General features: G+C 47.1%; 1 protein-coding gene across 1 annotated transcript; it reads left to right on the top strand.

Annotated features, from left to right (window-relative positions):
- Window positions 1-147: 147 nt before the first annotated feature.
- On the top strand, window positions 148-15,076 carry LOC307228377 (mothers against decapentaplegic homolog 6-like). Its single transcript, XM_079998014.1, has 4 exons — window positions 148-1,500; window positions 3,588-3,641; window positions 3,852-3,929; window positions 13,994-15,076. The coding sequence occupies exons 1-4, from the start codon at window positions 822-824 to the stop codon at window positions 14,614-14,616; spliced, it is 1,434 nt and encodes a 477-aa protein (XP_079854140.1). The 5' UTR covers window positions 148-821; the 3' UTR covers window positions 14,617-15,076.
- The last annotated feature ends 7,424 nt before the right edge of the window (window positions 15,077-22,500 follow it).

The raw sequence follows: 22,500 nt of genomic DNA, 5'->3' as shown, positions 1-22,500 counted from the left end.
GAGAGAGCGTGCGTGTGTGTGTGTGTTAGAGCGAGAGAGAGAGAGAGAGAGAGCGTGCGTGTGTGTTAGAGAGAGAGGGGGGGAAGAGAGAGGGGGAGAGAGAGAGAGAGCGTGCGTGTGTGTTAGAGAGAGAGGGGGAGAGAGAGAGAGAGCGTAGTCCCTCTCGGAACGGCAGTGACACGGGGAGCGCGGTGCAGTGGAGGATCTCCAGCGCTCTTTAAAGCAGGGAACGGTTTGGCACCCACAGGACCCCGGTGGCCCCAGACTGTCTATCGCTGCTGTATTCTGGGATTCCTTATTCCGTAACAGGATTATTATTAAGGAAACGCTGGAGTTTGAACGCGCTGAGCTTTTTTATCTGGAGGGGATGAAACGGTTTGCTTCGCCGATACGTCCCGAGTGGATTTTAAGGATCTAGGGGTGCCCAAAGCAAAGCAAAAAAAAAAAAAAAAAGAGTTTGGGATGTACGCGTTTTATGGGTTTTGTTCCTCGCTTGGTTGCTTATCTATGTCTCGCTATGGTTTTGAAGCAGCGTGTGCGGGATCTCCACAGTCTCCGGGGCTTTGAGAGCGTTCACCAAAGTTGCAGTTGTCCAGTGAAGTTGTCCACGGCGCGTCGTCGCTGACCGGTGTCCGTGTCCGCTGCTTTTTTCTTTTCGTACGGGAACACTTTTTTTTGTATCCGTCGTTTCATGCAACCCCCCAGTGCGCTTTTCTCTCTAATGCTGCGGGCGGGTCATAAATCCGTGACCTCCGGGTGTAAAATCCATGCGGAATCCCCCCCGACGCAGGACTGGACCGACCACGGGCTAAAGTCGTCGTATGTTCAGGTCTAGACGCTCGGGTCTCGTACGGCGACTCTGGAGAAGCCGTCTGGTCACCGGGAGCGACGACGGGCGGGATGGGGGCAAACGAGCCGAGGAAGGGGGCCCGGACGCGGAGACCAACATCCAACGGGCGGTGACCCGCGGGGACCAGGATCGGGACCGAGATCGGGACCGGTCTCTGGGAAGCGTCGGCACGGCGCGCACCGGCTGCTCGGACCGTGAGCCCGAGCATCGGTGCGCCCCGCGGGGACGCGACAGTGACAGCGGGACGGTGACGTGTTGCGTGTTCGGGGAATGGGACCCGAGACCCCGTCGGGGCCCTTACTCGGCCCTGAAAAAGGACGGAGGGGGTGCGTGTCGGTGTCAGCCTGAACTCAAGAGCTCCGTGCACTCCCTGTTGAAGCGGCTGCGGGACAAGCACCTCGAAGCCCTGCTGAGGGCCGTGGACACCAAAGGGGGGGTCCCCGGCGAGTGTGTCATGGTGTTACCGCCGCAGTCGGAGGATGGTCGTCAGGTGTCGCCCCCGCACCTCCTGTGCAGGCTGTACCGCTGGAGCGACCTGCAGGGCTCGGACCGGCTCAAAGCTCTAAGCCACTGCCAGAGCTTCAGGGCTTCAGGGGAGGAGGCTCAGGTGTGCTGCAACCCCTACCACTACAGCCGCTTGTGTGGGCCAGGTAAGGACCCCCGTCCACAACACGACCGTGATCACTATCAAGTCACCTTTCTGCATGTCAGATGGCGGTAAAGGCTGTGGTTTTATTCCAGTAGGTTTTCAAACCAAGCAGTCTTTCATGCGTGGGCCCCCTCCAGGATTTAGAGGGGGCCCATGCATGCACACATGGGTATGTCCATGTACCAAAAGAGAGAAAAGCATAAGCCTGCATTGACATACCTATCTGTGCATGCATGTTGGAGCCTACCTGTGTCGGCCGACTCTGCCCTGCAGAATGTTTCTAAATGGAACGTCATTTGAGACGCAATAAACCGATTCTTATTTTAAGCTTGGCCCTGAACAAATGAGGAAGCATTGACCGGCAGGTGAACCTCACCTTAGGCCAGCACTTGTAGGAGCTTCCAATTCAATGACTTTAAGAGTTCAATTTAGTCAAATATTTAATCAGCCTCATTTAATTAAATTGGACCACACTGTCCACACCCAGAAGGGCCAAATGGTGGAACGTCCCTTTATTTACCCGGCGGTCAGTCGGAGCTGCAGGCTAAGGCTGGTGTAAGTAGTGAAGCTTGTACTACGGTGGGTGACACATTTCAACTTAACGTCTCTCTTTCCAGCAGTCTTAAAGTAATGGATAGTTGTTTCCTGCTGACAGAGTCCACATTGCACCAACATTTAAAACTTTTTGCTTCCATGTCCCCCCCCCAGCCACCCACCCACCCCTCTCCTCCTGTAAGAGCTCTCAAGTTGCACTCAGGTTCAGGCTCTCTGTTCTTTGACAAGAAGGTCCTCCTCTTCTTGTTATTTAGGTGAAGGAGTGCCGATAATATACAGTTTGCATACTGCTGGCGCCACACTGACTGGCTGGGTATCTCGCTGGCTGAGTACTGAGCAATTACTGGCTTAGCTCTTAAAGGGGCCACGGCCCTAAAAGCTCTGGGCCCCTTCTCCCTGGAGCTGCTGCAGGATCAGAATCAGGCTTTTATTGGACAAGTCTGCTTACACATACAAGGAATTTGACTCCGTTTGTCAGGGACTCTCGGTTCCTGCAGAGCATACAGTAAAATGTACAAATAAATAAAGAAATAAAAAGTAAAGCAAAATATAGGAAAAATATTTATATACACTAGGAGTGTCCACAGTAAAGGAACTATTTCATGGTGGGGGGGTGCTCTATCTAGGTCTGAGAGATATATCGACATGATATTATTGTGATATCAATATCGAAGGCGATAGCCTGGGATTTTGTTCATCGAAATATCATGGCGTAGTTAACTGCTGTCTGAAAGGCTTCATTATAGTCAATCCAATTTTCTGAACTTCACCGACAGATCAAACTGTTTGGGGTTATTTGAAAATGATGATTAATATATAGTCAGTTTTCTTCATTATTGACCCTTTAAAATGTTTCTATGTACTCATTTATTCACTGCTACTGTGTACATTTTTTTCTCTCCGATGTGATATTCTATTTTACTCTGTACCAGTAATGATTCATATGTATCATTATTATAATTAATATTATTATTATTATTATTATTATTATTATTTTATTATTATTATTATTATTATTATTATTATTATTATTATTGTTATTATTGTTATTCTTATTATTGTTATAATTATTATTATTGTTATTATTATTATTGTTATTAATAATAATAATAATATTATTGTTATTGTAATTTCCTTTATTTATTTAAGTCCCATTTGAAGGAAAACTCTTCACATACCTACATAAAGACGTTCACATACTCACAATGTACAGTTAGACAGATGGAAATGAACAGTTAAGATATCTAAAACGTAACAGTTCACGATTAAAGTTCAAATCAGTTTGTGGAAAAAGGTGCAGGTCTAATACCTAAGTGAGTTTAATAAAAAAATAACAAAATCAGCACGAGTGTGTGTGGGAAGTTGTGAGAAAATGAATTTGTGGAGTGGTTTCGATGAAAAAAAAACAACATGTTATCGTATTCATTCATATTCGTATCTCACTTCATAGTTTGGAATAAGATTGGCCATATGGTCTCTGTAACCTTCGCTTATCATTCCATTAAGAAACCCTTTGTCATGTTTTTTTTCCAGAATCGCCTCCTCCACCGTACTCCGTGTCCCATTCAGATGAACACAAGTCACTGGGTAAGTGGTTAGTGGTTAGCTGTGGATGTGGCCAGCTCTGTTTTGGGGGTTAAGGGGTTGATCTTATTAGACACTGTACTAAATACACAATTAAGTTAAGATCGCCGTTTACCCCTATAGCATTTTAGGAATTCCATGGCTTAATGTTCTATTCATCACTTCCTTCTGTTGGCTGACGAACTATCCCTTTTTATGTTTGTAATTCCTCAGAATCAACTCAGTCTTACACTGAAACTGTCCCCTTGCGTCACACCAACCAGCTTCATGTTCTACCCAGAGACTACACAGGTGAGGGTTTTTTTAAATTATTTGATTTAAATAAAATAAAACGAGATGAGAGGGCAAGTTGCATTTAGTGAGTTTCTCTAAATACTTTAAATAGTCAGTCTAAAGCATCTTTTGCCAGAGAGCTGTGTAGCACACATGTAGGACCATCGGAGTCAATGGGGGTTTTCACCGTTTCGATGCTGTTGCCTTTCTCCCCTTCCCTCTCTCTCTCTCTCTCTCTCTCTCTCTCTCTCTCTCTCTCTCTCTCGCGCTCTCTCTCTCTCTCTCTCTCCCTCCCCCCTCATTTTCTTTCGCAGCAAAATATTTCACTTGGACGAAAGTGCAATAAGATCCCCGAGCATGCTTCCAATACCCCCCCCCCCCCTCCTTCTCTCTCTCGAACCACCCATCCCCCCCTTTTCCCCCTCTTTCTTCCCCTCAAATCCCTCCATTCCCGTCGGCAAATGAGCAGTGGAAAGAGGTTGGCATTTTTTTAAGTGGGGGGTGGGGGGCTGAATTTAAGGGGCTCTGATGAGAGGGAAGTGTCGAGTTTTTGTGTGTGTGGAGTGTGTGCGTGTAAGTGTGTGTGTCTGAAGTATGTTTATGCACGTGTGTGTATGAATTTTATGTTTTTGTGCATTTGTGTGTGTGTGTCTGTCTGTCTGTCTGTCTGTCTGTCTGTGTGTGTGTGTGTGTGTGTGTGTGTGTGATTTGGGTGGCGGGGGGGTGGGGGGGGGCTTCTGGTTGGACAGGAAACAGCCCCCTCTGGATGATGAAGCTGGAGTTTTATTTGTTTACATGCTGGGGTCTGGCGAGGGGACCCCAGGGTCATGCCGAGGGGGTCCTCATCGCGGCGTTGAGAGAAGCCGCGAGCGCACTCTGTCAAGCGCCCTTCTGGCGGTGGGAGGGCGGGGGGTGTGGGGGAGGGGTCTGGGGAGGTGGGCACCCGCAAACTCTATGAAAGAGCCAGGGGCACCTAAGAGCCCCTGACTGCTGTTTGTTTAGTCTGACCAAACTTTGCGTGCCTTTTTGATGTTTTCGCCCCTCAAAGTTCAGGTCCATGTGAAGTCCACCAGACTATTTTGGGTCGGTGGTGGCTGTGGAGTTGGCACGGCACGCGGATCGTTCCCGTTTCATCATAGCCGGTCATACCCGTCGCGCCGGTTTTTTTTACCTCCCATGTTCTTGCGTTCAATCGGTTACTGCCTCACACCATCGAGTGTTTGCTCTGTCTATTTACTGCCACTCTGACCTGTTGATGGTGATGCTTGTAAACGCCGGCGGAGGTCAGGCCCGGCTTGGCTTTTCACCCGGAGCTTATTTCGTCAAAGATCCGAGGATGTGCATTTTAAATGAACGTTGTAGTTTGTGGCCGTTGCTAAGAGCCAATAGTCAATGACGTCGGTTGTCGGTGCCGGGGGCGTATCATACGCGTCCAAGCAAAATAAGAGGAAGTAGACAGATCCAATCAAGGCCGGTGTGAGTGTGTGTGTCTGTGTGTGTCTGTGTCTGTGTCTGTGTATGTGTGGTCTCTACATTGACACTATTGGAGCTCGAGACTGAATTTCGGGCCAAAAGCCCAGAGAAAGGACAGCGGGAGGGCGGACCAAATGGAGGTCACACCAGCACCAATGTTGGCAAAGCAGTAGTCGAGATCTTCGATTCCGGGGGTTAAAACACAACATTCTTTTCTGGTCATTAGCCGTTAAAAACACAATACAAAACACCGCCTTGATATTGTGGTTTCATGACGCCATCCTGTGTCCTGTAATGACATTTCTAGGCTAAACAAAACAACCCAGAAGGGTCTCTCCTCCATTTTAAATAGGCAATTTTTTTTTCCTCTTTGAAAGCTGTGGCTGTAGCTTTTAAAGTTCTGCTGCAGGGTGTGGTCCACGCATACCTTTTGCCCTGGCCCCATTATCATTCGATCAGTTAACATTCCCCCTTAAACCACAGCAAAAAGGCCCTTCTTTGGAAATGGAAACGTCTAGTGGAGGCGAAGGAGGCTTATATCCGGGACGACTTGCCGTCTCCAACAAAACATGTCATTGCACTGCTTATTGTTATGCTCACCAGAAGCAGTGTGAGTGTGTGTGTGTGTGTGTGTGTGTGTTGATGCGTGCGTGAGTGTGTGTGTGTGTTTATGCGTGCGTGTGCTCGTGAGTGCACGTCTGTGTTTCTGTGTGTGTAGCAGAGACAGAAAAAGGAGGAATGTCTGTCTTGCTTGGAGATAAGATCGGCTTGAGAACACTCACATAAGGGTACTGTCAGGAAAAACACACACACACACACACACACACACACACACACACACACACAGGCAGACATATACACACACACCAACATATACACAGACCTATCAATTACGTGTTTGGTAAACTATTGTTTGGCTAAATTGATGTATGTTAAATAATAATTCACTTTTGCGGTACCCGTCAACATAAAATCAAATTTCCATTATAATGGTTTAATTTTCAATACCTTGATCCATAAACTGCTGGTCGATGACAAAAGTAGGTGTTTTTATATGACATTTTGTTAAAATGTATTATCAGATTTGACCATATATGACCGTGTCCCGTTTGGTATTTGCTTGATAAGCGAAACCTAGACGGACGCTGGCACGAAAGGCTTTGTTTCATCAAATCGCCGGTGTACTAATGTAATGTAAATAATGCGTTTCTCGTCACGCCAAAAGGAGAGCTTGTTTACCATGCATAGCCACGTCTTGCGTCTTCGGTCCACAAGTGTGGCCACCCCGGTTTGGGCGTCGCGTTCGCTTGATGAGCTCCCGAGGATCCCGGAGCCGAAGACGAGAACGCGTCTCTCTCTCTCTCTCTCTCTCTCTCTCTCTCTCTTTGCCCTCAGAAATCATATTTTGGTGGCTTGTTTGTTTAAGCAGTGCAAGGTATCAGCCAAACATCCTGTCTTGGAAGCCCTGTCTGCACTGGCTGCAGCATTAACCCCATGAATTGGCCCTTTGACTGATGGGCCACAGCCCAGGAATGTTGGGAAATTGGGGGGAAGGTAGGGGGGAGAAGCGGTGGTCGCAGCGAACCAATGGTAAAGGAGGCTCCGGAGGGGGACATTTGATACGTGTTCCAACGTATTGCCGCTAATACTAAAGGAACTTGGAGCCCGGCCAAAGAACTTGGAAGGAGTCGGACGCAAAGTACCCGCTCGGAACCAGGCTTTTGTAAATGATCGACGGGGTCTTCACGTTCGGCACGGGTGCGACATTGATGGGCCTCCGCTGCTTTTCGCCCTCGGTGAAGCCCGCGGTTTGTCGGAGTCTGCGGAAGGAAAAGACGCCGGCAAAGGCGGGAAGTAAAAGTTCACGTGTGAGTTTTCGGTTTGGTTCGGTTTGTTTTGTTTCGTCTCGGCCCGGACGGGTCCCCTCCGTGACCCGAACCTCCTGCCCGCTCGCTGGCACGCGTACAGCCCTCGCTCTCATGCCGAGGCCGAGACACATTAGACTATGGAATTCAACATGGAGCACTGGCCCATTAAGGATTTGCCATTTCCTCACATATTTTCCATCACGGTTCCTTTTCATGACAAGCGGGGCGCGCAGCCGCCACCCCCCCCCCCCCCTCCACACACACAGACACACACACACACACACACACACAAGCACCCCACCCCACCCCTCTTTCCTTTACTTCACCAATTATGCACGGGTGAATTACGTTTTTTTGTGTAATGTCACGGCTTTTTAGACATTTCTGCCGTTATCACGGATATATGTTTCAAGGTGATGCCCTCGCCTTCTCCACCTTATCATCGGTCGGGACAGAAAAGAGGCTTTAAAAGTCAACTACTCTGCACAGACGACTTCAGGGGTATCAATATTAGTGTGCAGCCTTAAATAACTGAAAAGACTTTTAAGGGTAAACTCAAGTGTTGTACTTCGACGTTTCAGGGGGAGACCCTCAGTCAGTTTTCCGCCCTCAACCGACCCGCTCACACGGATGTTCCAACTCCGCGAACTCCCGTTACGAAAGGACCCGGGAGTAGCGGAGTGGATCCGTTTGTTTGTTTCCAAAATATACAAGACATAAAGGGCTCCGGTAACTACATTTCCCAGCGGCCCCCGAGGCTCGGCGCCTGGGTACCTGCAGGGAGCGCTGGCTCCGGCCGACATATGTAAACAGAAAAAAAAAAAAGAAGAAGGACTCGCCGTCCGTCCCCGCTCGCTCCTTTGACCTCGCGTGTTCAAGGAATGAGTCACCGAATGGTTGACGCCGGGGAAAGACCTGACTTAGGAAGTAGAAATTCAGCATTCTCTCCTTTATTGTCATCTTTGAGTTAGAGCATCTTTTTGCGTTTGGATTTGCCTTTGGAAGGTTTTCTAAAAACTCCTATTGGCCCTGGACCCCCCGCCCCCCCCGGGCTCCATCTCTCTCCTCTTCTCCCTCGCGCTCTCGCAGCCGATGTTGTCCGACCATCATAATTTAAAATAAGGTTTAAATTACAGGACTGGCTGTGGCTTTTCTGTTGTTCCCTCAGAGTTTTTGCCAACTCGCAATTTGGCTCCTAATGGGATCCTGCCATGCTGCAGAACCTAAAGATTCGTTGCAGATGTCGGCGGGCCCCCTTTCTAAGTCTCCGTCTCTGCGACTCGCGCGGAAATTGATGCATGTGTTATGCACTTTGAATGCAACACTTATTTAGTGCTTATGTTTATTTTGGGAAGTACCCTTGGCCTCGCATTGGGAGGTTGCGTTTTTGATGAATGATTGTTGATTATTGCTTGTTGTGCCTGCACACATATAGGATATACATGTACTGTATACACATATACTGTGTCTGTTTTCCCCTCCCACAGTGCTTTATTCAGGAAATGACAATCTTAATTCGACTCTCCTCACTTGCACCGTACGCCGTCTTTGAAGCAGCAGAGGGGCAGGAAGCTTGTTACTTTCTCCCTTCCTCTTGGAGGAGTCCCCCTTTTTCCCCTCGACCACTTCCAATCACTTCTTCCCAGGAATTTTACAGGAACGGACAGTAGTTTTCCTGTGGTTTGTTTGCCCTTGGCTTGTGGGTATGTGATGCCTGTGAAGGGCTTGTGTGACTGGGCGAGTGATTGATTTGTGGCTGTGACATGTTTCCTTGTCTTCTCGAAATAGTACAAAAACCCAACGACTTCAAATGCAGAGCGCAGTCAGATAAAAAGGTTCATTTTATCCGCCGCTCTTCTCGACTTTGCGAAGACGAAGGGGCTGGACTGTGTGGAGAGTGTCCAAGGTGTTGTGAGGTGGCTTGTGTATGCCTCAGGGCTGCAATGATACACAGGTTTTCATTTTGTTGAGAGTTGGGAGGACATTTTTTTCAAATTTCCCATCACTTGTGACAGGAGTGGATTATTCTTTCAACATCATTCGTCTTTTACCTTGTTTTGCAGCATTTTACAGCAAAATGGGGTCTGCTTGGGAACTCGTAGAATTTTTTGACATCACCGGCCAATGGCTGCAGGTCCATTTGTATGTAGGGTTTAAGTTTGGGAAACAGCGAAACATGGGGTGAAATTGAGCCTCCTTGTAAGACTTCGATAAATTCTTTGTGAGGTCTGTGTGTGTGTGTGTGTGTGTGTGTGTGTGTGTCTGTGTGTATGTGTGTGTGTGTGTGTGTGTGTGCGCCTCTCAAGATTCAAGATTCAAGATTCAAGATTTTTATTTGTCACATACATATACATACTTCCATACATATATGCAGTGAAATGTAATAAATTATAATGGCCTCCTCCTTATATGGCCTCAGGCCATATAAGCTGTTTGTGTATCATAAAGACTCTGACATTTTTTCAACTTGGACACTTTACCGAACAAAGAGCTTTCTGCTCTTCTAATGTTGCGAATTCCAGTGGCTGGTTGGTTACTTACCTTCTTCCTCCGCTCTCTGTCCCTCATCCCTCCTTCCCTGCCACCCATAGACTCACTTCACTTGTCCAATAAAGTAAGCCCAAAATGTGAGAGCGTGCAAGTGTGTGTGTGTGTGTGTGTGTGTGTGTGTGTGTGTGTGTGTGTGTGTGTGTGTGTGTGTATGTGTGTGTGTATGTCTGTGTTTTGGTTTTTTTAAATTCAACTTTATAATTTAAATTCTTACACCCCCTACTCTGCATGAGAGAGTTTGTGTGCATGCATGTCCCTGTGTATGCGAGTGAGAAATTAGTTTGTTTGTGTATGGTCTATGTGTTTGCATGCATACGTTTGTGTGTGTGTTTGTGTGCGCGCGCACGCGCGTGTGTGTTCGGAAGAGAGGGCCTTGTTATATTTCACTGTAAAGTCCATGTCTGGCTGATAACGCAGCCCTCTGATCGCAGAGATAGTCCAGACGCCAGCTTAAATGTGGCTCGCCGGATTGAAGTTGCCCTGTAATGATAGTTGTCTCCAACAACTGAAGAACCTACCATTCGAGGGAGGGAGGGGGAGTTCTTTTCTTCCCTTGAGTATGTTTTTCTTTCTCTCCCCTCCTCCGCGCTTTAGGAGAGAGAGAAAGAGAGAGAGGGGGGGGGGGGATTTGAGGAAGTTTAATCGAAACAAAGCGCCTGGGAGAATAGACCGGGATGGTCAGTCCAGTCGCCTGAATTCTATCCTCTCCTCTTTTTTTGCTTTCTTTCTTTCGTTTTTTTTTTTTTTTTTTTTTTTTGTCCGCCCTCCGACTCACCCACTTCTTTCAGCACAGTGGAAGAGTCTAATAACTAGAGGGGAATCTAATCCTTGGCACTGGATGAAAGACAAGCCCCCCACCCCCCCCCCCCCCCACCAACCCCCTCGCTCTCATTCTCTCTCTTTCTCAGCCACTCTCATTCTCTCTTTCTCTCCACCTTTACCCCCTCATTTTCTCTCCCCTTTTTTTTCCCCCCATGAAAGCCAGTTATGGTTGGTGGGGCGCTCGCTCCCTCGCTCGCTCGCTTGTTCATTCGTTCTCTCTCTCTCTCTCTCTCTCTCTCTCTCTCTCTCTCTCTCTCTCTCTGGTTCTCCTTCAAACATAACTTAAAAAAAAGAGGGGGGAAAAGGAAAAAAAAGTTTTTCTGCTTCACTTTTTTTTTTGGGGTGGTGTTGGCAGGCATCTCCTCCTGTGCCTCCTATGGCTGGAGGGTGAGGTATGAGACATGGAGTTTATCATGCAGTAAATGTGTGTGTGTGTGTGTGTGTGTGTGTGTGTGTGTGGGGGGGGGGGGGGGATGTAGAGAGAGAGCGAGAGGGAGAGGGAGAGGAGTGTCGCCGGGGCGTTCTGGTGGCTGGGAGCCCAGGTTCTGCTTGCCTGTCGGGAAGGAGCAGGAAACAGCTCGTCTGACCCCTGAACTGTGGTCGCCATGTTGTTTTTTTTTCGGGGTGGGTGGGGGGGCCGGTGTTTGGGTGTTTTTGTCTTGTTCTTCATTTGCCAATGCAACGATGGAGGAGAAGCGAAGGCGATTTATCGCGTAAATCGCTCCTCGACTCGAAGGCCTTTAGTCTTATTCTCCAGAATCTGGTGCGGTTTATGTTTTTTTGGGGGGGGTGGGAGCTTTTCCATGAGGCACCGGGCGGTAGGGCGATTTCGAAATGCAATAACAAAAGCTACTTATCTAATTGGTAAACAGAGTTGTTAAATGGCGGTCGGATTAAATGGTTGCAGGGCGCCATAATTGCTGCCAGCCCCTCACACACACACACAGAAGCACACACAAATACACACACACGCACACACACACACACACACACATACAGACACACACACACACACACACACGCACACAGAAGCACGCACAAATACACACACACGCACGCACGCACGCACAGACAGACAGACAGACACACACACACACACGCCTAAACACAAACACATACGCACAGGAACACTCACATTTTCTGACTTCCTCCGTCCAAACATAAACACACCGATAACCTCCAGTTTGAACCCTTTATAAATTCCATTGAAGGAGTTTGTTGCCAAGCCCCCCCTCCACCCCCCACCACCACCACCACCATGACCCCCCCCCCCCCTTACCCCCACCCCCCTCCACCTTTCCCTGCGTCTTTCTCACACAACCTCATTATTCCTCCTTGGGGGTTGGACGGCGGCCAAGTCGAGCCGCGCCGCGCCACGCCGCGATGACAGTACGAGGGGGCCAGTGCCAAAAAACATTACACATGACACAAGCGAGAGAGAGAGAGAGAGGGAGAGAGAGAGAGAGAGAGAGAGAGAGAGATAAAGAGAGAGAGTTGTCAAATGCTGTTTTCACACAAAACACGGGATCCAGCGCATTCCACTCCACTTCCGATCAGATGCGCTGAGCCTCTCTCTTTCTCTCTCTCTCCCGCTCTCTCTCTCTCTCCCTCTCCGTGTAAGTGAGGGTTATTGATATGAAGAGAGACGGTGCACTAGGGTATACAGTGTAGGTGCGGATTATACATTGTTTTTCTTATCATCCTCACATTGCAGTGTTACAGTGTTTACCATGTCCCATAAACCCAGCCATAAGCATTTCCTTATTTTGACACTTATAGAGTTACTTACTTAGAGACACTTAAAGCCAGTTTTTGTCGAATTTTGAATGAAAAGTAAAGCCGGTATAAAGGTAACAAGCAGTCAAGATTGATGAAAAAATATTTTTTTATATTTTTTATCTCACCAACCCCCCCCCCCCCAATATTTGTGTCAGAAAGTCACAAGGCCAAGTATTCGGGCTTTTTGTCTTTACCTTGTCTTGTCATACAATATCGAGGCGGTGTTTCAAATACTATTATATTGTAGTTGTGTCTGAAGAGGAACCAAAAAGCCCCCGCGGTTTCAGTTTACAGTCCATTTTTTAGGCGGGGGGGGGGGGGTATTTTATCACGATCGCATTTAAAGTCAGCTTGTGTGTCTCCGGGGAGATGTTTGTGCTGCCTTATTACAGGGAAACGCATGCCTTGTAAAACTGTGTGTTAGTTTGTCTGTGTGTTTTGATGTGTGTGTGTGTGTGTGTGTGTGTGTGTGTGAGTGTGTGCGCACGCGCACGTGTGTGTGTGTGTGAGAGAGAGAGAGAGAGCTCCTGCCAGCTAAGCAGCCTGCTCTCTCTTATTGGCGAGCTGTAAAAAGCTGCAGTCTGCAGGAGTTGCCAGCCTGGAATTCACTAATGACACACGTGGGCTTCAGATGAGAAGCGCAATTTTGGTGGAAAAAAACCCCAAAACTTCAGTATGGTGGCATATGTGTGTGTTTTGTGTGTGTGTGTGTGTGTGTGTGTGTGTGTGTGTGTCCCAGTGTCTCACCCAGCATGTGTAGCGGGGCTGTAACAGCAGCCATAACCCCTCTAAAGTTAAACCCGGCCTTGAGTTAACACCCATCTCCACCGCCCCGGTTTCACCCAAAAGCGGCATGTTAATGGGCCGAGGGCGACCATGCCGGCCCCTGGGGTAGACGGAGGGGACGGGCCGCCGGGGTATGAATGGAATGGGGCCACCGGCACACAGGCTTTAAACCCTCTGTGTCAATAGAGTCTCTGGAGCAAAATAATGGCATCACTCTGTGTGGAGAGTTAATGCGAGCTGATAGCATGAGGGCCGGGGGGGTCAAGGGTTCATGGGCTTGCGCTAGGTTGTCAGGGAGCTGAGTACTCCACAAGTTACCCCACCTCAAACCTTTCTCTCTCTCTCTCTCTCTCTCTCTCCCTCTCTCACTCTCTCTCTCTCTCTCTCTCGCTCTCTCCCGTTTTCCCCTTCTCGCTCTATGTCTCTCCGCCTACCTACGCTTCACCCCTAGCCGTGAGGGATGGTTTTGGAGAGATGGTGGTGGACGGGGGGGAGGGAGGGGGCTCCAGACTCATCCGTATGGAATGTAGAGATTGCAGCGGATGCAGAGTGAGCTGTCTCAATGCTGTTTCTACTGAGTGTAGACAACATGATATCCTGTAATCTACGTGTCGACTAGTGTAGCAGTTTGTTTGTCCTTCTCAAAACCATGTTGACAAAAGAGGAGCTATACTGTATTTTTCCGGGCCTCCCTCCCTGGGTGCTCCGATAGACCACCCTCGGTTCACTACCCCCGTGCTGTCGGTGGAGACAGAATACAGCTTCAAATCTGATCTTTATGTCCTTTTCTCTCCGCCTCCACAGACACTGGTACCTCCTTAGGCTCCTCCACCGCCGGCGGGCGTCGCTCCCACTGGTGCAGCGTGGCCTACTGGGAGCAGCGGACACGGGTGGGACGCCTTTACCCGGCGCACGAGCCCTCGCTCAGCATCTTCTACGACCTACCTCAAGGCACAGGCCTCTGCCTGGGCCAGCTCCACACCAATGCCTACCACCGTCGCCGGGACGATATGGACGACCATAGTATTCAGGCGCCCCCTCGCGGAGGAGGCAGCACGTCGAGCTGCGTGCAGCAAGTCCGCGGCAAAATCGGCTACGGCCTCACGCTGAGCCGCGAGCCGGACGGCGTGTGGGTGTACAACCGCAGCCAGCACCCGGTGTTCGTCCACTCGGCCACACTGGACCTGCCCAGCGCCAGGGGGCTGAGCGTGAAGCGGGTGATGCCGGGATTCTCCCTCAAGGTGTTTGACTATGAGCGCTCCAGTTGGATAGTGGAGCACGGCGTGAAGCCGGAGTGCCACGAGGGGCCCTGGGACCCCCACAGCGTGCGCATCAGCTTTGCCAAGGGCTGGGGCCCGTGCTACTCCAGACAGTTCATCACCTCGTGCCCGTGTTGGCTGGAGGTGCTGCTCAACAACCACAGATAGCACACGTGCAGACGCATGGACAGCGATATGCTCGCGCACACACCTAGCACCCACACCGACAACACTCATTTGCTCACATCTCATACACACACACACACAAACACATGCACACACACACACACACACACACACACACACACACCCACACACACACAAGCACGCACAGAAGCAGTCACATATGAGGTTCCTTAACCAAGTATCCTAATTGTAATCTACCTAGATTTAATATAAATCTTTATATATTATATGAAATATATTATACATGTAAATACTTGAGTCATTTTTACAATGCAATTATTTATGTATAGTGTAATGTGTATATGGACAGAATAAAAAAGCAAACAGGAATATGCACTTTTGATTCTCGGCGTCTTGTCCCGTATGTTAGCTGCCGAAAAAGAAAACAGACAAAGCTGGTTTATGTTGTCATAAGTTTGCGATTCCTACGAAAAGTATTCCATTCACACATTGACAATAAAGTATTTGTACTTTATAAGTGCATTTGTGGTGCTTTCATCTGGTGTGGTGTTTTTGGTTGGTATTCACTGGCACTGTTAGTCAGTGAATTATGTCACATTTTACAGGTGAGACCCAGACCCTTGCTTGCACACCAATGATGACAAATATTTAGGTAAATTATAGTAAACGTATTGTGACTTTTTACAGCCTTTGTATATAGTGTATTCTTGTGGACATGACGTAATCCACTTCCTGCAGGTTCAGTAAACATCATGGAACTGCACTGTATGTTTTAAAGGAGCTTTGAAAAATACATGGAACTGACTTCCTTACGAAGATTCACATGTTGGACATTTTAATTGGTTATCTTTTTTAAGCCCCACTGAGATGAAAGAGTACGTAAACCCCGCCCCGAAACAATCGAGTTCAGCAATGCAAAGAAAAGACCAGGCTGAAGCGCATCGCAGAGAGATTACACAACAGACCACAGTAGGGTACACACACACACACACACGCACACACATACACACACACACACACACACACACACAGGCCCCGACGCGCTCGGGAAGAAGAAATGTTTATAGCATAATGGCGTCCTGTTTTTAGTCTTTCAGCAACACAATTATTTGCGGAAACGCTCCACAGCCGCGTTCGAGGGTTTGAAGAGCAGGGACAGCTCAATGAAAAAGCAACGTAAGCGGTTGGCGGTCGAGAGGCTACGGCTGTTAACCTCTACTGGAGACGCCTGCGTGGCTTCCAGTCGGCGGCTCCGCGACTGCGGAGCCCGGCGTCGGGGCCTTTTTTTTTTTGTGTGTGTTTTCGACCCTGGAGTTGTGCAGGCGAGCGGCTTAATGAAACCTGCAATTAGCTTCAACAGTAAAAAGAAAGAAGAGAAAAAAAAAAAAAGAGACCTGATTATAAAGTTACTTCAGGGGTATATGAGGCGGGGGCGGGGGTGGGTGGGGTGTGGAGGGGTGGGGGCAGCAGTTCTCACAGTTGTGGCCTGAATTCTTCCCAAAAAGACGGCATCATCTCGTATGCACGCACGCAACGCATGCTGCCTGGACCAAATGTAACAAATAGGTTTCACGCTTCGGCCATTTTACAGACAATAGAGGAACATACACACAATCTATATTTTCCTCCATTTGTTTGCAGCAAACCTCCTGTTGAAGAGCTCTTGCAAGCTCTGGACATTCCCCTTCGCCACCTCAAAAAGTCCCATGTACATTTCTGACGAGCTTCCTCTCCACTTTTCCAGGCGAAATGTGGGATTTGTGGTCAGGATACAAAGGAAGGATTCAAAGGGAGAAAGGAGAGAGTGGGTGGGCTTAAAAGTGGAGTTTGGCAGTGTGTGAGTGTGTGCGCGTGTGTGCGCGTGTGTGTGTGTGTGTATGTGTGTGTGGTGTTGGGGTGGGCTGAGGGGTTTGGCTAGTACGCCTAAAACCTACCAGCGTCTTCCATATTTGTGTTTTTTGTTTTTTTTTCTTGTTCTCTACTACAAACATTCCCATCGCTCTCCTGGCTCTCCATTGTTTTTTTAATTAATTTTTTTTTCGTCTTTCTGTTCTTTTTCCAGTTTCATTGTTTTCCTTTTGTTCCGGATCTTTTTTTTTTCTTTTTCACGCAGCCGATGCAACAAGGCCCGGCTTGTCTTGAAACGACAGAGGGCTTCGGCCTGCGTTTTTTTTTGTTTGTTTTTTTGGGGGGTTCTCGTGGTGGGATGAACAAAGGGCGAAACCGAGAGCGTCGTCGGGTAATTCTCCCGCAGCCTCGCCGGCTCCGCCCCGTCACCGTATAATCATTTCTGTCCGGATCGTAATATTGTATAATTATGTTAACTAATACAATATTAAGGTTTTAATTGGTGGAAGCCTACGGGGGGTGGGATAATCAATCTGTGGCTCGCTCCCTTCGGATGACTCCGCGGTGATATTTGGAACAAAAACTGACCTTGTGTCCAGATCTACAGCTTGATGAGGGCTTTATGAGTTCGGATTGCGGGACCCCTCCCCCAAAATAATGAATGATTCATAAACTAAGCTAGTGAATAAATAATGCAGGTGCCAAGTCTAATCAAACTCCAAAAAGTTAAGCAACTATTGGCACGAGATCAGATCAAACTGGATTTGACTCTTTGGAGAATCGTAATGAACACCTTTTGCGGATGAAAATTACTAGTTTTATAATTATGCTTCATCAACAAACGGGTCCAGCGGTGTGTACAAAGCGAACATGTAATGATGAATGATGAATAAATCCCTGCAATTTAACCAAACAAGTCTCGTCCTCCTTAGGAGTCAGTATAAGGACAGATAATAGGCTTTTCAGTTTGTACGTTTCAAGTAAATAATTATTTTTTCTAGCCATTCCACTGTGGGCTGGGGGAACCATCCATACTGTATATGCTACATATATAGAAATAAAACACAAAGTCAAAATAGTCAGTACAAACCAATTATATGAACTGACTGGATGCTTCAGCTTTCACGACACTGTTCTTTCTTTCTTTCTTTCTTTCTTTCGTTCTTTCTGTACCTAGTAAAACTCAAACTATTAGCGGCGGAAAAGCTCGGCAGCGAACGCATCCCTCAGTCGGACCCTTCTCCCCCCCAGATGAATGACTGTGGCGCTGTTTATTTTTCAGCCCGTCTTTGTTTTGTTACTTTAAGCACCATGTCTGTCAGCCATAGTGTAATTATATGGAGACAGAGACGCAGGAGGGGAGAGGCTCTGGAGACAGCCCTCTCTTTCAGCTGCTGTGAGCCGCGACCAGCACCGCCTGGAGCCCTTTGCCTCTATGAATGGCAGCCAAAAAGACTCCTTGACTCCCTTTTAACCCCTTAAATCACCCAAACAGCTCTTTCATCCAATTTACCTGATGGTTTCCCGGGAAGAGTTTTGATCTTGTTGGTGACTAAACTGACTGGGTGGTGGAAAATGACTCATGGATGCCACTTTTTCCTGTAGACCTTTTTTTAAATTTAGTTTACGTATAAGGCGGTCATTTCTGACCTTTTTTTTTTTTTGTGTCATTTTAGGTTTTGGAGGTTAGGGAGTACACGCGTGTGCTGTTTTCAATTACCGTGTGTCATTATTTAACCTGGGTGCCGCTCTTGACAATTAGCAGCGTGCTACAGTGCTGCAGTGCGTCTCCACTCCTGTTTCACATCATCCAAACCCAGCGTTGGAATAGTCGGGTGTGGAGCCCACATTTCTAAAAAGATTTGTTCTTCTTCCTCTCCGAAAGGCTCTTTCTTGGCCTCGCAGTTTGACTTGGACTTGACTTGGACAGATCCGACTCTGAATATCACTCTGCTTAATTTATTTACTTTTATTTAAAAAAAAAAGGGAGGGGGGGATTAATAAGGAGCAATAATCTAAGTTTATTTAACTGATTTTTATTTGTATTTATTTATTTATTATTTTATTATGTTTTTATTTTATTTTTATTTCCATCACTTCATTGTTTTATTTCATATAAAAAGGAGATTAATAAAGAGAAATTATCTATGTTTATTTATTTATTTGTTTGTTTGTTTATTTATTTGTTTGGTTGTTTATTTGTTTAATTATTTGTTTGTTTGATAATTTGTTCACTTATTTTATTTCCATTATAGATACAAAAAGAAAAGAAAGGAAGTAGACCTGAACACCGTCACCGTGTTAGGTTTGACCTCTTCTGGGTGTCAGTCTTCACTCAAGTTTTAGCCCTATTGGTCTTTCTTTTTTTTGTTTGTTTTTTTATCTCGCCTTTATTTTACCAGTCGAGTCCCAACGACATTCAGAATCTCTTTTACCAGGGCGACACGGCCAGGGAAGCGGCAGAACAATGTTCCTGAACACACAAGGTAAAAACACAACAATGGTCTCGAATTGGACTTGACTCCAACTCCACAAGAACTCAAACACTGACCACCTCAATATTTGATGACTGAATACCACGGATTATTGCTCGATGATGTTGTGGCTCATCTCTGTTCATTCAGTCCAGTCGTATGGATCGGGCTCCTGTGCCACATCTGTTTATTCCCTGTTTTATACATTTGTCTGTATTATTAGTATCCCGTATTTACTCCCCTGAAGGCAGCCAAACCAGATGCACCGTAGACACTGCAGACACGACAGATTGAATGTGACCGGGCAAAAACCGCCACCGTTTTGGGGAAACTTCTAAAGGGTAGAGACTTATTAACCAGGGGGATAAGTAAGGTCCAGAGCGCGGAACGAGGACGTAAAGGCAGAATTCACCATTTATGCCTCAAAAATGTTGTCTTCACGACAACTTCATTCTCCATTGGCTTGAGTAGGAAGAGGAGTCGTTCATCAACGTGTCCCGATATCTTTCGTTTGTACCTTATAGTAAGTTAGGCCACCTAATCCTTTATTTCCTTTAGGGATGGGAATGCTGCCCGATTTAGATTTTTGGCAGTTTTGTTTTCATTGTTTGAATGCCAAAGTCACTCTGCCATTGAGCACCTTAATCAGCACCCAGGACAAATATGAGAGAGCGAGAACATTTACCCACCAAGTCAGTTTTCCTTCAGCGTGGTACCGACAACAACAGGGGGAGTAAACATCCTCCAATTCTAATTTGCCTGTAAGTTATGAGCCTCCCATAATGACTCAGAGCGCAGAGCGGCCAAACGAAAAAAGCCAAAGCCCAAATTTCCAGAGATACGGAGGATGTTTGACTGGTTTCATAACGATCGAACAATCCTGCCCGACACCGCACCTTCAAACCATGCTGCCGTTCTGTTTCGAGTTTGTCCCCATTTGTTCCCAAATGAAAGACCTCTTTTGCAAAACCTTTTTTTCTTTCTTTTTGTGTGTGTGTGCGCACACACGCACACACACACACGCGCCCGCGCACACACACACACACACACACACACACACACAACGTGAACACATGGTAACGCAGCCGATATAAAAATGGAGCGTTCTTCTTTAAGTGTCCTTAATGTTTTCCATATTGTGGGCTTTCTAAATTGATGCAGGAAATGCTGTCACTCCGCTCCGCTTTCCAAACTTCCAGAGTGAGGTTTTGGCTGCGCCTCATGCCAGTGCGGTAGATTCCAGCGCCGTACCGACCCTTCTCGAGTTTCCCCCCCTCTTGCAGGGAGAGACGTATCCTTCGCCTTCTCTTGATTCCCCCAGTCCAAAGTGGAAAAGGCTCCCCCCCCACCCACCCCGCCATTCGCCGCGCGCTGGAGTCCTTTCAGTTCTGGCCGGTTTGTTTTCCTCTGGACTCATAACATGTGAAGAAGGCGGTCGGAGGGGGGCCTCTTTCTGTTTGTCAGAAATGCTGTGTGTGTGTGTATATGTGCGTATTGGGATGAGTGTGTTTGCGTCCGCTACTACTGTTACAAGGCAAAGTGTGCACGGCCATACATCTTTGTTCCACCAAAGTATGTTCTCTTGTGTGTTTACATGACTTTATTTATACTTTATTTACTGACCCGACTTGCCGTCCGCCGTACTTGTGTACACAATTTTCCCTCGGACCCAAGTGATGGACAGATAAACAGATGGACAGATAAACGAACACAGAGGGTTTTGGGGGGGAATGAGCAAGCCCTTCCTTTACAAATGTGACAGAACTTTGGTTTTTATCTTCACTTTTTAATCCTCGGCTCTGGACGAATCTTTTAAAATCCAAATGTGTTTACGGGAGCTCGCAGCTGCCATCTGTGTCAAAAGGCATTTTCAAACACAAGACGTGATTTTCCTTCATTCCTCCCGGGAACATCGCACCCTTGTTGCTGCTCGTGCATCAAATCCTAATATTGGTGCATTGCAATATCGATAAGTTAATTTAAACAAAATAATGTTTTGTTTTTAATTTATGTTTATTTATTTATTTGTTTATTTGTTTGTTTGTTTGTTTGTTTTTATTGATTGTTTTTCATATTTTTTGGGGCATATGTGTATTTATTTATTTGTTTGTTTGTTTCTTTCTTTCTTTATTTATTTTTTGCTTTATTCATTTGCAATACTCTTTCTAACCATAAGCCTACCGCTAAAAAAAAGGAGAGGGAAAAAAACCAAAGCAAGAAAGTAAGTAGAAAATCAAGGAAAAGCTTGCAAGGCGATGTGTGCTGGTGGAAGGTGGTCCCAAGTCAACCTTAACTTCTGCTGACTGAGCTGAGCTCCCTTCCGACGCAAAACCACTTCCTCCGTAAACATCATGTCGCCAGCCAAACACTGACCGCAGAGCAGAGCCATCACACGTCCACAACAGTCTGGGGAGGCTTCACAGGGTCCTTGCATGTTGAATACATTAAACATGTTGGTTATTTGAACTAATGCGAGCCTCAAAGCGGAAACCCGCAATGCAGGGAAAAATAAGAGATGGACAATAAACAGCTGAGTATTGGCTAATGGCCAAGAGAGAGACGGACATACACGATACCGGCGGGTAACTTTGAAACATTCGTTGTTCCTGATGCTTGCGTGGAGTCTTTGAACACCCGACGGGGCCTGTTAGATCTGCTGGATTTAGTAGCTGCCTGTGTGTGTGTGTGTGTGTGTGTGTGTGTGTGTGTGTGTGTATACACTTGGGTTTAAGATTGACAGGAATCATCGTAAAGAATGAGCCTCCGGCTAAAAGCCGCATAGAGCGAGATTCACCAGACCGCACACGTCTCGGGGCGTGTTCGGATTGTTCCTGCAGCGGGATAGTTATTGTTAGGGAATGGTTGTCGAAAACAGTTATTGTGAACTTGACCCTGTATCTAATTACACATATGCATTTAATAGTTTTCATGTGTAGTAGCTGATGAAAAATAATATATAATTGACCAGTAATATCACCATTCAGGCGCTGCTGACTACATTCCGGAGCACTTTTCACATGGTTCTGTACGGTTGCTGTGTGGTGTGGGGGTGGTGGGGTTTAAGCAGCCACACCTGTCTTGGGCCGAGGTAATTGGGCCCGGGATCAGGGTGGCTAAACGCCTGTTGCTCGTCAGAGCAAACAATGAGGTAAATCCCCCATCCCCCCCCCCACACACACACACAGGGAGAGCCTCCTTCTCTGTCAAATGTCTGCTCCCGGCTTGTTACATCTCGCCACTCTCTAGAATAAACTGGCGTGTTTGCAACATCTTTTTTCGGGCACATTGAAAAATCATAAATGTCGAGCTGGGCAGACATTTTAAAAGGAGCTCTCCCATCTTCCCCGTTGTACTGTATTTTTGTGATGCGGAACTCAGACGCAGTTCATCCGACGACCCTTAGGGGGAGTTACCCGGCTGTCAGATTGCAGATTTGGTGTGACACACGCTCCAGACTCTTGGTCTGAACACCGCCGCAGGTGAATTAAGTGCTATCTCACTTTCTTTTATCTCATGACGAGCACAAAGTCATACGGTCCGATAAAAGGTCAGCATTCATTTCCTATTTCGCTTTGATGATTTC

Source organism: Zeus faber (genome assembly GCF_960531495.2).
Source record: "Zeus faber genome assembly, chromosome: 3".
NCBI classification, from domain to species: Eukaryota; Metazoa; Chordata; class Actinopteri; order Zeiformes; family Zeidae; genus Zeus; species Zeus faber.
Note: the sequence above shows the minus strand (reverse complement) of the source record. Positions and strands in the feature narration are given on the sequence as shown.